The sequence below is a fragment of the Fulmarus glacialis genome, unplaced genomic scaffold, assembly GCF_000690835.1.
Source record: "Fulmarus glacialis isolate BGI_N327 unplaced genomic scaffold, ASM69083v1 scaffold10531, whole genome shotgun sequence".
Classification (NCBI taxonomy): Eukaryota; Metazoa; Chordata; class Aves; order Procellariiformes; family Procellariidae; genus Fulmarus; species Fulmarus glacialis.
The window spans coordinates 52,483-68,889 of record NW_009193413.1 but is presented as its reverse complement, the minus strand read 5'-3'; the positions used below and the strand labels follow the sequence as shown (position 1 = coordinate 68,889).

The 16,407-nt window shown below is 40.2% G+C and overlaps 1 protein-coding gene across 1 annotated transcript in view; it reads right to left on the bottom strand.

Moving 5' to 3' along the window:
• KIAA1549 (KIAA1549 ortholog) overlaps nucleotides 1-15,382 on the bottom strand; it is a 74,030-nt gene extending 58,648 nt beyond the window's left edge. The window contains exons 1-5 of the mRNA XM_009587445.1: nucleotides 12,733-15,382; nucleotides 11,151-11,239; nucleotides 6,226-6,403; nucleotides 4,566-4,693; nucleotides 2,965-3,148 (exon numbers count right to left, since the gene is read on the bottom strand). Coding sequence (XP_009585740.1) covers nucleotides 2,965-3,148; nucleotides 4,566-4,693; nucleotides 6,226-6,403; nucleotides 11,151-11,239; nucleotides 12,733-15,382 — 3,229 coding nt within the window. The remainder of the gene's footprint in view (nucleotides 1-2,964; nucleotides 3,149-4,565; nucleotides 4,694-6,225; nucleotides 6,404-11,150; nucleotides 11,240-12,732) is intronic.
• Nucleotides 15,383-16,407: the final 1,025 nt, after the last annotated feature.

Below are 16,407 nucleotides of genomic sequence, written 5' to 3'. Positions count from 1 at the left end.
CAGTGGGCTCAATCTACAGTAAATATGAGTTCCTCTAGCAACATGCAAGTCAAATGCTGACAAGATGCTCCTTGATTTAGAGCACCATATCCACCAAAACCTCATGTTTTCTACATTGCAAACTTTGGGAAGATCTCATCTTTCTTAAGAATTTTGAATTACTAAATTGAAATTTAATATACTTATTCTAATTTGATTTATTGCATGTATTTTATTTTAATTCAAAATTAAAAGTTTTGAAAATTCTATCTAGACAAATTTGAAGGTAGTCTTCAAAATTTCTCTGTCAAACAAACTAAGAGACACCACACCACCAAACTCTGGCTAAGATCTCCAAGGCACGTGCTCTGCTCTGTTGGCAACATTCATTCAATAAACTATGGCAGCAGTTAGGTGGTGTCATTGAAGGGTGTATACCTAGCTTGTTTGACTGCCATCATCCCTGCTACTGGCGACGTACACCAAAGCAGTGGCATTTTTCAAGAGCTCCAAATATGAGAGTCTGGGAATAAAGTGTGTATCATGATGGTCTTAGTTACAACCGGTAAGATACTCTACCTTCCTACACTAAGGGAGGATTGAGGATTTGAGGATTCGAGGTTCAGTAGTGTTTGGAAGATTTGGTGGATTTGAGGGGAGGAGGAATAATTATTCTGCACTTGAAGTCTAGAGGCCTGTGCTGGAATCTGCAGGAATTAAATTACCACACTGTTGGCATGCTTGTGTAGGATTGCCAACAGGAACAAACAATTCCTGAAGCTTCGGAAACGAAGTTATAGGAGTATCTCACCCAGAGGCTGGGACATGCCATTGTACTAACAGAGGCTAAATTTGCCAGGCCATAACAGTCAACAACTACATGACTTCATTGCAAGTCCTCAGAGCAGTCAGGAAAAGAGGAGAAATCCTAGTGAGACCTTTTTCCAAGGGCACTGCCTGACCTCCTCACTCATTCTACTTTGCATGGCTCTCTCATTAACATGTGAGCTATCACAGAGCTCCACTGGCATTGGCCAGGAATCAGCCGCACTGGCCAGGCACTACGAGCATGCAGATAACACAGGGAGAGCTCCTGCTATCAGCACTGAAGAAATTACATTCAAATTTCCTAAGTACCATCAGGAAAGGAAAATAAGGAGAACAGTGTACATGCATGTTTACTAGGAATGTTTTTGCCCTATGACCAGCTTGTCTTTCAGGATATATCTGCCTTGGTAGAAATTCTGTTATCATTTAATTGCACTGTAGCTCCATTGCACAATCCAGAAGATGGATTCTCAGCAAGGGGCAACCTGCAAATTCACTACAAGTATCACTCCAGAATATGTGGACAAAACTAAAAACTGTAGGACCAGATGTGCATATATCACAGGAAAGAAAAGCCCCATGACACCGAAAATATTACCCAAGAGACTAAAAGTAATAAATTCTAGGGCAAAAGTGCAAAAGAGACTATGCAGAGTAGAGAAATGTCTTTCAAGCAATCGAGGCAAGAGCAATGTTTAATTTGAATTCAGTGAGAGATAAAAACCACGGCCCACAACCTGAGAAGTCCTGTGGCCTCACAAGAACAAAAGAAATGCTAGTCATCTATGGACAGGGATTATCAAGGCTTTTGGTCCTAGCTCAATTAAATACAGCTACTACTGCACAGGTACAGTCTGTGTGAGACCAAGTAAGAGTAGAGATATTTAAAGAAAATGAGTCAACAACCTCATACATTTTTTATTTGACTATGGGAGCAGAGGGTTCAAAAATGCTGGAAAATAAAAACAAAGTTTCAAAAAATTAGTAAGTTTAAAGTACTTCTAGTCATTGGGAAAGTTTCCTGTGCAGTCATCTTATATAGATTCAAAGGTGCTATAGAGAACAACTTCTGTTGACAATCACTCTCTTCACAGCATCTTCACTGACATACTATTGCCCAGCTGTATAATGAACAGCAGCTGCCATTAGGCCTGATTTTCCACTAGATGTTTAACTGTATAGCAAGAATCACTGTGTTAGATGTTATGCACCTACACAGCTCACAAAAATAACTCAGAAAATTAAAAATCTGCATTGGAAAGCACAGTGAGATAGGAGAAAAGGGGAATTAATGGACTGAGTTAGCAGTAACACCCACCAGGGGGAAAAGGCAAGTACTATTCTCTCATGATCTTGCTTACATTCATGAGTCATTTCTGTCATGAACAACCCATTAGTGTACAAGGTTAATTGCTGAGTTTAGAAACTTGGCTTATTTATGAGACTGAGGTCATCTGAAAAATCTAACTAAACATAAGTTGTCAAGGCTGAGTGTCAAGAAAACTCTGCTATGCAGGCAGTTCCCATTAATCTAAGTTTAGGATGGCCATGGACTGGAAAAGATGACTTGCAATACAAGTTGTACATAAGAAGCGAGAGATACGCTTAAAAGGTAATACCTTAAAAGATAATACCGTACTCAAAAAAGCACTGCTGCTGACTAACAGATAACCCAGACAGACTATATGGGCAAATATAAGCTTATGTTGCCAGTGTCCCAGGCTTTCTAGAAGTCAGAGCCACAGTTAAGTGCCATGCAAAGCCCCAGGTAGTAAACCCTGCTGAGAAGCAACAAAGGTCCCTGTAGAAATCACCACAGACACACACCTTGGATTGCACTTCACAGCAATATTGATCAAAGCGACTTTTTTTTTTTTTTTTTTAATCCGGACTAGGACCAATGGACTAATGAAGCCAGGGTTAAGCATAACTGGCCCAGCGCAAAAGGAAAGGATGACGACAAAAGCACAAGTTGCTGTAACACTGATATGCAGTATGTGAGCAGAGAGGGGCATGGATTTGCTCTGCAGAATTCATGATACAGGTTAGATACTTTAAGCTGCATTACCACTTATGCACAAAATTACTTTAAAATTGTAGAGAGCAAAAAATACTAAAAAAAGTATTTTGCACTCTTGGCAAACAGCAAGTACTCACGTTCAGCAATTTGCTGCACAGGAAAGCCCAGATAGAAGCTGAATTCCACCACTGACAAGTTTCTTAGCTGCTCACTGACTTCAGACCCATTTAGAAAACCGTATCTATCTCGGACGGCAAAAACAATGCTCACAGGGCCTTGGCGAAATGCTAGCCCAGGCTTGCTCAGAGTTATATTCAGTATCTGAAAAGACAAGATTGAAGCAGGGTCAGCAAAATCAAATCACTGGCATTTCCATTCCTTCATTGACAGAATTTTTTTTTCCTAACATGAAGGGGGGTCAGCTCACATCAAAACAGAGGAACATCTATTCCAGATTGATTCAGCCTGCTGACTCTCAGAAGAGGCAAAGTTACATGTGAATTCCTCTTCTAAGAGTTATCCTTTAAGGTCAATCATAATCCAAAATGATCTGAAAGCTACAGTCCAGAAAGTGATGAAAAAACCCACCCAGAGAGACAGTCAGCAAAACAAACCTACTGATGAAGAAATCTTAGATGAATACCAAACTGTGTGGAACAGACAGGGAGACCCACGTTAAAGAAACCTTCTGAAAATGGATGTTCTCTTGGTCAAAACCTCCTGCACCATGCATGCCCAGACCCTGCCACTGGTTAGAAGTCTTATTTTGGCACCAATGTACACAGCAACTGCGTTCATGTAGACAAACCTCTTCCAGACAGTAAGGAAGTATTTAAAATAAAAGTTTGCTAAGCTATAGTTCAAGAAATAGTTTTGTGTGTTTGGTCTTCAGTCTATCCAGTCACATTGTGTCATTCAGTTGTACAGTTCTGAGCACTTTACTATATGTAGGTACTATGAAGTTTATGCCATTTTTCCTGCTATGATTTTATTTTAGGGTACCACAGATGAGCATTTATGGTGCCAGTTAAATAACACGACAAAATTTTTACTAATTTTGGTGTTACAACAAAGCTAGATTAAATTTAAGAATTCAGACAGAAGAGGGAGTTGGTCTCATTAAGTTGAATTACTGACTTTCCAGGGACTTTTAAGCTCTGCCATGTGATTCAGTTCCCAGCACATATGCAATACATTTTGTATATGAAGTTCCAGTAGCAGCTGCCATGGACATCATATACTGCTGTAAGTATTTCTAGACTTCAGAAACAACTAGCATTGTTTGCTCACATAATGGCAGAGTGCATATAAGTCCTATAATTCCCTAATAGGATCCCCTGAGTGGCAATGAGACCTGAAAGTTGTCTTCCAAGGAAAATATTCTAACCACACCCTACTCTGTAATAGCAAAATCTGATGGGAATGACTTTGATAAGGGTTGGGGCAGCCTTTATATGAAAAAGTATAAACTCTATTATATTCAATAATGCTTTTGGATATAAATCATCATCTTGAATCATTTTTACAAAAGTCTTGAAACCAGAGGGATATGTGGTGCTGCATTATTTTGTAGGGGAAAAAAATCCTGACTTCAGGAGAAAGCCTCATAGTTCTACATGATCTAGATGGCAAGTGGTAGCCAGTGAACACCTAACTCATTTAACTGGCTGAATGAAACACAGGACCACCAAAGGAGAGGAGAAAAAGGGACAGACACAAAACATGCTAGTCTTCTTACCTGCACAGTGAAGTTGTAGAACTCTTGGTGTTTGCTCACTTCCATGAATGCCATTGTCAGCCCTTTCTCAATGCGCCGGCTAAAGTTGCAGAACCCAACATCCACATTCCGAGGCACAAACTGAAGCACTGAAGGCAAAGGGTACACGTTATTCCTACAGACAAGTACTTCCATGAGAGAGAATAAAATGAGGAAGAGAATCCACAGGGCTATCACTTTTTCGTGGAATTCAGGACATATTCAGTGAAACACTGGGTAAAAATACAGTAGAAATACATTTTGTGTTGGTGCACTAAATTCTCTACTCATTAATATCTGTCGCAGCAGTAATTAGATTACCAAAAGATATTAGTGACAAAATACCCACTGTTTCCTCTTGCATACTGGAAGACCTTTACAACATACATGTGGCTAATTTTCAGGACTGGAACACTGAATCAGCCACACTGAAATCCTTAGTACCCAACAGATCAATGAAAATCTTAAGGAAAAAAGCAACAAATCTTTTTTTCTTGTAGACTGAAATACAGTATTTAGCTTGTCTAAAAGACCTCATATCAGGTCCATTAATACAGATTAGTATCAGTCTAACACTTTCAAAACACTTAATTAGCACACAATCTTTTAAATCTAGATACATACACCTTCTTTCACAGAAGAGAAAGAAAGAGCACAGGAGAGAAAGAGTGAGCGCAGAGGAACGTGAGCAGTCACACAGACCTTAACTACATGCACATCTGTGGATTTCCTGATATAGTCTTACCCAAAGAAATGCTATGATTAAATTACAGACCCTAATAGCAATGTTATACAAGGTTCAAGAACAGAAAATATGTCTACTGTCTATCTATATAACCATGTTAAGCAGTGGAAAAAGACATTACACCTGCACAACTAAAGTAGTGATGTCTTACCATATAGTTACTAACAGAGCAGAAACAACACATGAAACATACCTGAAAAAAAGCACCGTGTTTGACATTCATTAACTCTCTGCCTATATACTCAATCCCTGTCACTACCTCATTACGCAGTCAACCAATCAGGCAGATGGTTTTGTTATGCAAATAGTGCCTGAAGAAGATTTTAAATGATACCACTGACTCTCAAAATCTATCACATGGGTAATATTTTCTTTAGATTATTAGTAGTCATGGACTTCACAAACTGCTGCCATCCAGCAGCCATGGAAAGCTGAATACATGAGCAATCCACCTGCTCACATTACACATGAGCAATCAATCCTCCTGCTCACCAGTTCTCTTACATTATGAGAATTCTAAAAAGTAGTATTTAAGGTAAACATAATTTGAAACTTGACTCAAGCATTATAAAGTAGCTGCACTATGATTTTATGAGTAAATGTTTCACAGAAACTTTTTTCTCTTCTCACTTTTTGAAGCAAGAAAAAGAGCACACCTATTTTGCAACGCGCCAAAAAAAATTTCCTGAAAAAAATCATGAAATTATGGGGTTAACTGTTTACAATTTATCATCTCTCAACCACAGATCTGCAAGTATTTCACTAACAACCAAGAATTAAGATTCACAGCAGAAGAACACAGGATTTTGACTTGACCTTGCGTACTTAATCACGAGTGAAGAAGTGTGAATCAATACAAAGCTACATTTCCTCCTCTTCGTGTCAGGAAGAACTCACCTGTCTGAACTTGGAATCTGTTATCTGGCACAGTGAAAGAAGGATGCAGTGAGAGGATCATGGGGGTCTCACCATGAAAAAGACTGCTGTTCACAAGCACATTTATGACAGCTACTGCCGTGTAAACAAAAGGACCTGACGTCACCAAGAAAGCAAATTTGGGGGAAATTTTATAAACCTACAAAAAAAGAAAAAGAAATAAAAAAAAAAACTTCAATGTGAAATTTGGCAACACTTTTGACCTACATAGTCTCATGCATTTCAAAGCCACATCATCAAGAGGTAGGAAAATGCAATCTTTCTTTTTCAAAGAGAGAGCAGAAGCATAAACACTGATAGTGCTGTGCCTTGCAGCCTCTGCTGCAGCGCATCAGAGTCAACTCCCCTGTGCTAGGTGCACCTACCAGAATCTCTTCAGTATAAGACACCAATCTCAACACTTTTTGATTTATCACATCCCAGCATAGTAGCTGCTTGCCTGCCTTGCCTTGCCTGCATTCCCCTGGAGTACATAAGAGTTGCCATACAAAATTGCTGTTTACTTACTGAACTGCCTGCATAGCTTCTGCATTTTAGTCATATACTGCATAGCACATACATCCTATACCATTCACATGTGATATGCAAGAAGCAAAATACACATAACCTGTGTTTTACGGATATAATTTTCACATTCAAGAACGCTTTCTTCCAGAGAACACTTCTATCTGCTTATTTCAGCACAGTTACCACAATTACAATTTTCCTCTTCCAAGTCGTCTCCTGACTTCGAGTCTTCTTAAAAACCCTGAGGAGCCTTAGTCATCGTGTAAAAGAAATGAGATTGTAAGTTAAATATAAACCTAGGTGAATGTTTCCATGCAGACACTCTTATCCACCATTTCTCTGTCACCTAAGTAAAAACAAACTGAAGGCTTTTATTTATTTAAACATATTGCAGTGTCTTCTCTCCTTCAGAGAAACTCTCTCAATATCAAAGACACCTGTTTCCCCAGCATTATTTTTTTCCTCCTTCGTTTACTCCCCCAGTTTGCTTTATTTGCCTAAGGCAGTCACACTAAAATATTTTGAGATGTCCAACATGATGGCCTCACAAATAAATAATCTAAACCAGAGACCCAAAGGTTCTGAAAAATGTGCACCTCTTAGATGAAGAGATGCTAGCACCTTGCAGGCTTTGTGCTGGTAAAGAGATATGTTAGATATCCTCAACTTCAGGATCAGCCTTATAGAAAAGCACAGTGCTACTTAAATTGTGACCCACATGTTCCTTACTGGTATTTCTGCAACAGTGTAAAGTGATGGCAATTGCTGTTTAGATGAGACAGCAAGCAGCTCTTTCCTGTCCTCTAAAAAACATGCATTTCAAAGAGATTATCTTCACCAGAAGAAACAACCTTAGTAGCAAAAGGAGGAAAAAAAAAAAAAAAAAAAAAAATCTATGCTGCTCATTATTTCTTTCTTCCTTCTTAGCCCACAAATATATGCAGCATCCAGCTTTTATTTTAAATGGATTTAGACCCATAGAACTCAAATTGGTTTGATATGAATAATATGCATAGCTCTCTTCAGTTCCTCTTATCTGAAATTTTATCCTTTTATCTCAGGATGAAATGATCTCTGCAGCTTCAGTTTGTCAAATGGAAACAGCAGTTATAATGGGTAAGATATGACAAAAGAAAGTTGCCCATTACTTGCAAAGGAGATGACTTAAAAGGCAAGAAAAAGAGGAATTAGAATTACAAATCTCAGTGACAATTTGCTGGTGATTTCTAAAGCAATATGTGCTGAGGAAGAGAGGCCTAGTACAGCCAGCATGTACTTACGCACTAGAGTTAGGTATTTCAGACAAGAAAGCAAGCCTCTGATAACTAACTCAGCTGCCTCCATCTCTGACCTGTTGCAGTGCACCACAGATGCAATGAAAGCAGCCTACCCCGAACACCCCCTGAAATTTTCCAGACTTTTTCATCTTAACAGCTAACACTGTGTCTCTTTTGTGCTTCACTGCAGCAGAAGAGCTACAGCAACTCCAGAAGAATGGAAATTTTAAAAAAAACCTCTAAGTGTAATTCTGAGGTAGGTAGATTAGAATCACTACAGGTCAAAACAATAGCTATTTCAGCTTCAGATACTGCAGGGTTGTTTAGTGTTAGCTCTCTACAACCTAATTCAGATGACAGAAATAATGTAGCCATGCCAGCATGATGCTGTCTACATGCTAATTCACAGAGGAGTTTGCAAAGTTGTCTAGGATAGATGACCACAGCTCATGACTCTTGATTCAAGAATGAGAATAGCTCCTCTTGACACAGCTCTAATGGTTCACAAACGCAGGCAGCCAGCCATCCAACCCTCTCTTGGCGGTTTCACCTCTACTGCCAGGACAGTTAGATGCTAACAAATTAACTAGCTGAACCACCACATTTTAGAGTGCCACCTATTAAAGTAAACAAGCACAAATTTCTTGTATTAAACAAGTACAAATTTCTTATCTTAACACTTCGGGCCAGAAAGCCGGAGAAGAACACAAAACTCCATGTGCACTTTGGAGCCGTTCCCACAGCAAAAGCAGAAACCTTCAGTAGGAGCAGAGAACCCTTACACCACCTCAAGTTAAGCTATCGCTTCTAATAAGTGCGACGGCTAATCCAACTCTGCTATTTCCAGGACACAACCTGTCTCATTCAAAGCTACCTCACAAGAGAGCGCGCTTCTAGCACGGAAAGTTTTCAAGCCTCGATTTACTCGAGGCTAGAAGAGTATTTGGGGAAAACATCATTGTATGCTTACTCTGTCCCTTATTATCTTCCCTAAGCATTTGATATTGATTATTGTCCGCTAAAATATTTGATTAGATGCACCTTTGCTACAATCTAATCCATGCCTACACTCTACTGTATTATGCTGTGTAAACATCTGGCAGAAAGCAAACCAACCTATTTCCTCTCCACCACCTTACTAAGCATCCTGTAAAGAGCCTGCAGATAGCATTTCACTTCCTGAAGATGGGCTACAAAGGCTCACAGGTCTTAAAAATGAAACAAAGCTTCTGCTTCTACACACATTAGGATCCTAAGGCAACAATTCTCTCACCGGTTTGACACACCTGAATAGTACCAGCCAGAATTCCAGCAGCGGTGAGTAGTGATGAAGCCAGCGCAAGTCCACAAGGTGGCATCTTTGAAAGAAGTATTTAACTGCCCGACCAGGAACTGATCTCACTTTGAAGGCAGAGGTTTACTAACTTTGGATTACAGAAACCACCAGGCTAAGGACAGGCCCCAAAACCCACATTAAATACAGCAACAAAGCGGCTGAGGTATACATTATACTGCATGATAAAATTTCCAAGCACAAATGAGGCTGTCAAAAAGCTTTTTCCTGTTGGCATGAATTTAATGGCACCAGGGGTCCTGGCAGCAAGTCACTGCCAACACTATTTTATTTCACAACCCAGTGCAACAAAGCTAAGTCAAGGGAACATTGTATAACAGATCTTACCCAAGTGTCAGAAGGTTTACATTAGAGAAAGTTGACAAAAATTACTCTTATTCAAACAATAGGGTCTTATTCTTTTGCAGATGCAATACATTAACATCAACTGGAAAGAACTTTAAAATTTTAGGTTATTCTCACTTTGCTGTAAGGACTTTTGCTAGGAAAAAATTGGCAAAAGTTTTCTTCACTAGGCAGGATTCAAGCCTGCCTCCTTTTTTTTTTTCCACTTCAACAACTCAGAATATTTGAAATACTAAAGAAGCAGAGACCAAAGTTTCAACTGAAAAAGCTGGGGGGAGAAGAAGTTTTCATTCTTCTTTCAGTGTTAAACTTGGTTTGTACTTAAAGTGAGCAGTAGTTATATCCATCGTTGCCATGGATTTTATTTTTAAAGCATACATTATTACCAAGTTAAATTTAACAAGACTGTCTCCTCATTTACTGTGCACTACATCACAGCAAGGGAACAACATCTGTGAGCTGTAATAGGAGACACAGTAAAAAAGCAGCTTAGAGAAGTGCACTGCTTTACCATAACTTGCAAATGTACACAGGGTTCCTGGGTACTCTTGACTAGCAAAAGTCAGGTCTGTTTGATTAATTAAGTTTAGCAATATAGACAAATTCTGTTTAAAATTTTGCATTACATCACCATTAAACATGCCAATACTATAGACAGCTCTTCATTTAAAATAACAGTTTTGTTAGTATTTCACCATTAAGAGATGAAGACATTTGCTAGTCATTATTTTTAGTGCAAAACCCATACCCAAGGCATCACAAAGAAAACACATATGATAGCAGCATTCTAGCATAAAATAAGCATAACTGCAACTCCTAGCCCTGTGAGTCAGGGAAGGACAGGAGTCACACCTATTTGAAGGCTTAAAAATAACATCTTACCATTGCACACCTGATTTTTTTCCCCCCTGCCTTTTTCATCTGCCAAATCCTGCATTTGGGATTCCACCACTTCCCCTGCAAGTGTTGATGGCCTCACTTACAACATAAAATAGCACAAGGCTGTGCAGAAGGTTTTGTTTTGTTTAAGGTGCTAAGTATATAAACAGCTAGCAGAAGAAACAAAACTTTTTCACAGGTATTTTGAAGGGTAAAAGCTTTCCAGTTCAGTTTCAATTCACCAGCCAAAGGAGGTGAGCAGTAAGCGTTGGGCACTGCTTGCTCACCTCTGGCAAAACCAAGAAAGGTCTGTCCTAGAAAATGGTGACATTCTAAAAGTAAAAAAGCTGATGTCATATTCATGTTAAAAAAACCCCCCATGACTAACATTTAAGTTAGAATAAACCTCTCTCTGATACAGTACCACATGGGTTGTTTTTAAATCACTGTTGTAGCCTGTGAACTAAAGCCACTATTGTATTATATTGATCAAAGAGTACTTGTATACATTTCATACCACTTACCTCTAGCTCTACTGATCGCCTGAACTGAACTCTGAGCACTTCTCTGATGGATTCACTGACATTTTGTAGAACAGCTCTTCGGGCCAGCACTGGAAATTAATGTCAGTCAGTAAATACTTTTTAGCTTCATCTCCTGGGCTTTGGTGCAAAGCTGCATTTTCAGTTGTGCAATGCATGAAAAAGCAGGCAATGAGATCAACTGCATCAAACGGATAAGACGATGGACAAGGAAACGGGTAAAGGTATGACTGTATCCTAAAAAGTGACTGTACATACAGTTCGAGGAACTTCAGGTTTACTTTCTCTCTCGTTTTGTTTTTCCATATGTAATGCCTTTAACATTCTAGTAAAAGAATCTTCTAAAGAGCCATTGAGGCATTCAAATTGGATCTGAAAGTCGAAGCACATTCAGTCTGACCTGTGCACAACGAGCTTGCTGTCATAACGCAGTTAAAGTTTTGTAGGCAACGCATGGAACGCAGATGAGGTCAGAAAAAAGCCACAGAAAATATGCATCTACTTTTCTTTTAAATAAAGGTAAACAAATTTGACATTGATTACTGAAAGGGATATCCACCGAGTAAGAAACTGCTTTAAAAATCCCACATCCCTATGGATGTCATGTCTGTTACATTAACACTTGAGACTGTGACTATGGTCAAGGAAACAACTGAAAAGTGTCGTGTTGTCATCCCGCATTTACTTTCCATCAGTAACTTGCCTACAAAACTACTCAAATTACAGGTTAAAAAGAATCTTCCTCATCACCAGCATAACCAGCTCACCTTCATATCTGAAGGATGAGATTATGCTCATTCTGCTTTACATATTACAAGTAAATCTTAAGGGCAAAATGTGTTGCTTACCACAGAACATGCAGCACTTCTGCAGCTGCCCTGGATTAGTTTGCTGGTATTGTTTTGTTAACAAGCTAGGAAGAGGTAGGAAAACACCACAAAAGCAAATACAGATGCTGAGACAATTAATTTTGAAACACACTAACGTCACTTTTTCTGGTTACAAACACACCAAATCCAATTGAAGTAAGTATGGGAGGAGGGAAAATAAAAACATAAGCTAGTACAGTAAAATTACAAAAATGGTAACGAAACCCAAATGTTTTTTAAATCAACTCTCCTCTTTCATGTTACAACATTACCTCACATGCAGGTTTTTTTTACAAACAGCAGCAACAACTGAAAGGAGAAACTTACTCAGTCAGAACATTTAATAGTTTGGCAGAACAGTACCACGACAGTAACATTCATTTACAACCCACGAAATGATAAAGCAACCTCTAATTCAGTATACTTGTATATACTTGTATATACACATCAGCAATTGTAGAAGACAATTTCATTCTCTGTGCAGTGTAACACACTATCACAACAGACTTTGTTCAAGTGAATTCTATTATTTTCAAGAGTAAATGATAAATCAATGCTTTTACAGCTGTTTGTCTAAATTTACACCATAGTTCTTTGAAAGATTCACTTAGCTAGTTCAACACCTGCAATTTAGCTAGGGGGTCACATTACACTGGCTTCTGAAAAACAAAATAAAAATGTTAGCAATATCTTACCCGCAGTGACTAAGTAAGCATCGGGAACCGTGATGTCGCAGACGTAGGGTTGCCTGGTAGTGGTCACGGCAGAGGTTACGACCACAGGTTCAGATGGAGTAGTGGTCGCCAGAGGGGTGGAGGAGAACGTCGCCGGGCTGCCTGCAGCAGTTGTGCCACGGCTGCCCGTGGCACTGGTGGCAGTGGTCGTGAGGACAGTGGTGGGAGCAGCCGATGCATCAGCAGTTACACTGCTTCCTGCTGGAACTTCATAGCCAGTGGGAGGGCTAGAAGTCGGAGCAAATTGCGTGGGAGCAAACGACATGGTCACAGACAGAGATGCTGTAGGAAAGGGCATCACGCTGCTGGCATCAGCACGTGACGTCGGATTGTCAGGGTCTGCGGGAGGAAGGGCTGTGTGGGTACTGCCCTCGCTGCAAGACGTTAAAAGCAGCGTGGGGTTAACTGTAGCACCAATATCCTCATCAGAAGCCGGAGCAGTTGAGAGCAGAGATGAAGATACATTTAAGACAGGAGTTGCCGGAAAGTTAGTAAACAAAGAGATCAGATTTGTTTCATTGAGCAAGATGCTGCTGGTAACAGACCGGGTGTCAGAGGCGGGCAGCACCAGGGTAGGAACCACGGAGTGAGAGGCGGAGAGTGAAGGCTCCAACTGAGAGGTAGGTCCTGTAACAGCTGAGGTAAACACAACTTCAGAGCCCGCTGGCAATACTGAGGGTGCTTCCAGAAACACAGATGATTCAGAGTGAAAATCTGGTGACAGTGTTATTTCAGGAACATGTGCACCTGGAAGAGAGGATGCATTTGAATAAAAGTATGATGTTTGGCCGAGAGGGAAGTGAGAAACCTCGGCGTCAGTGGCAGAGCTGACAGCAGTGGCTAACTCCCAGCTGGAAACATCCTCAGAAACTACTGATATGCCAGTCAACAAGGTCTGAGGTAAGAGTGTTGATAAATCACTTCGCATGACAGAGTAAGAATTTAGTATGGCCGATGATAAAGACAAGTAGCTAGGTTCAATAAGAAATGGTGTTGATAAAAGTTTGGATGGAAAATCTGAAATATTTAAAGATGGTTCTTCCCTTGTAGATGTCTTGTCAAGCAAAACCACAGATTCTGATGGCATTAATTCTGGCAACTCCAGCAAAGTCGTATGACTGACTGCAAACGACACTACAGGCTCACTCGGCATGAAGGTAGAGTCAAACACAACGGTGGTAGCATCAGGAAGTTCTACACGAGTGCTTGGTGTCAATGAAACTGTTTCCAGAACAGGGAGGGAAAACTGGGCAACAGAGATGTTCAGTGATGCTCCTCCAGGGAGCTGATGGGAAGAAGGAGAAATTGTTGTAGGTGTTCTGTTGTTAAGGACAGTGTCCATAGCGCTTAATAAAAACACGCTTGAATCGAGCATTTCTGCGAATCTTGAAGAAAATGAAACAACTGGTCTTGATGGAAAAGAAGTATCAAAAATCTCCGGTGGAGGCTCCTCTAATTCATACCTGTCAGTAACTATAGTTGTAAATGGAGTTATGCCTTGTACTTCAGAGGCTTTGATGGACAAAGTTTCAACATAATCGCCTGAGCCCACATCATGTTCTGTGGAAAAGCCTGCTTCTGGCAGAAGTGAAACTGAGTCACAATACAGACAAGAACTGTACGATCTCGTGAAAGGCACTGGACTCGTGAGCTCACTGACAAGCTCTGATTGACTTAATATTTCTGAACCAGCAGGCAAATTTGGTGCTGTACTGAAGAATTCACGCGTAAACAGACTGGCATCAAGAACTGTATTAGAGTCTGTGGAAATGGTAGCTGAGTGAAGCGGGAAAGATGCAAGTGGAAGACTAATAGGAAATAAAGCAGGCTCAGCACTGGCTGCTGAAGCCAGTGTAGCCCAGGGAATGCTTGGAGTGGGATAGGTCCTTAGACTGAGAGTTTCTGCTGCTCTGATACTCGCATAGGCATAAATGTCACCATACGGGTCTGCACTTTGTGCTGTGGCATCCGGGGTCACACGGCTATTTTTATCCAGCAGCTTGAGATGAAGAGGCGACCATTCTGAAGCAGCCCCAAAAGGCAGAGCTGTTAAACTTGCATTTACATTTTCCTGCACTGCAACTCCTGCCTCTGAAGGAATGGAAGTGAAATAAATAGCTGTATTTGGAGGGTACAACAGCAAGTCTCTACTTGCAGTTAGCATTTCACTATCTGGTACAAAAGGCTTCGATTCTGTAAGTGTGTTACTGCGTTCAGGGACAGCACTCAACCGAGTCTTTTGCTGTGCTGTTTTTGAGATATCATATGGTGAAAAAAGGACAGATAATGAAGGTGTTAGAAACACAGTTTCTAACGTTTCTCTTGGTGGCTCTACTGTATTAACTGAGTGATGATCTGTTAAAACTGCAAAAGACTTCAGTGGAGGAGTCCACTGTGCCTTTGGAAATGAGCTAATAAATTCATCGTCACTTAAGAATGCCTCATTGCTTGTTACGGAGACATCTACCAGTGGCGTACTTCTCCCTTCTGACATCCTGACCATTTCTTCTTGGTTAAATAAAGTCACATCAAAGGGAGTGGTAACTGATGATAAAACAGTTTGAAGGAAATTACTTTCTTGGGACTCCAAAGTACTTTTTAGTAAGGCCATTTGTGTCCTGCTGCCTGATATGCTTTGGTGCACCTTTGAGTCCGTTGAGAAAAAGGAAAAATTTTGCTGCTCCAAGGATCTCTCATCTAAATAAAGAGGGAGAGAGAAAAACAAAAACCAGAAAACACCAGATTAGCACAAGTCGTAAGATCACAATGAGCAAACCTCACACGCTATTTCTGGAGACAACTGCCCAGAATTCAAGGGCTGAGACAAAACCTCCATGAGTGAGTCAGCACAAATAGTAAGATTCCCTGTGAAACTCCATTCCCTGGAAATGAGCAGGACAACACGAGCTCCTCTCACTCTGCACCTACTTGTCTCTCTACACAGCATTCCAGCGAGCCCCACGGAAGGACAGAAAGTGGCTCCCTCTTACCTATGCAAGGCTACAGTGCATGGCAGCTAATGCTCTCAGAAAGTAAACAAACCAAAAAGCGTAACAAGGAACAATGCAGGGAAAAATTTTGCGTAACTTTAGGTCTTCTGCTTTCCTTCAGTATCACTTCATTTCCTCCAGTTTTATTATTTCTTAATATTAGGCTCACTAGCAGATCTGTTCTGTTTCAAGGACCAGATCCTCCCTCTCCCATCAGAAATGAGTGACACTTACGAGAAATGAAGAGGGCTTCCCTTTACGTAAGGCAAACGTGGACCTGATATCAACTACAAGAATTTGCTAAGTAACATATCCAGTAGTTACGCTTACATTGTCAGCCATTCATTTAACTCCGGCCTTTTAGCAGTCAGTGACAAATTGCTTCATTACACAATTGCCATCTTTATTCACAACCCGCTGCAGGAGTACTCTGTTTATGGGCCACCTGTAATAAAACTTCCACTGCTCCAGTTTGCAGAATTCAAGTAGTAATAGCCGGGTTCAAACAAGAAGGAGAAAAAGCTAAGAATTCACCAAATATTTTAACAAAATACTTGCAAAAATCATATATGAGTATCATTTGTATAACTTGACTGTAATTCCTCCTCTCTCACAAAAGTGTTCTTGGGTTGCAGAGAAGATCTGT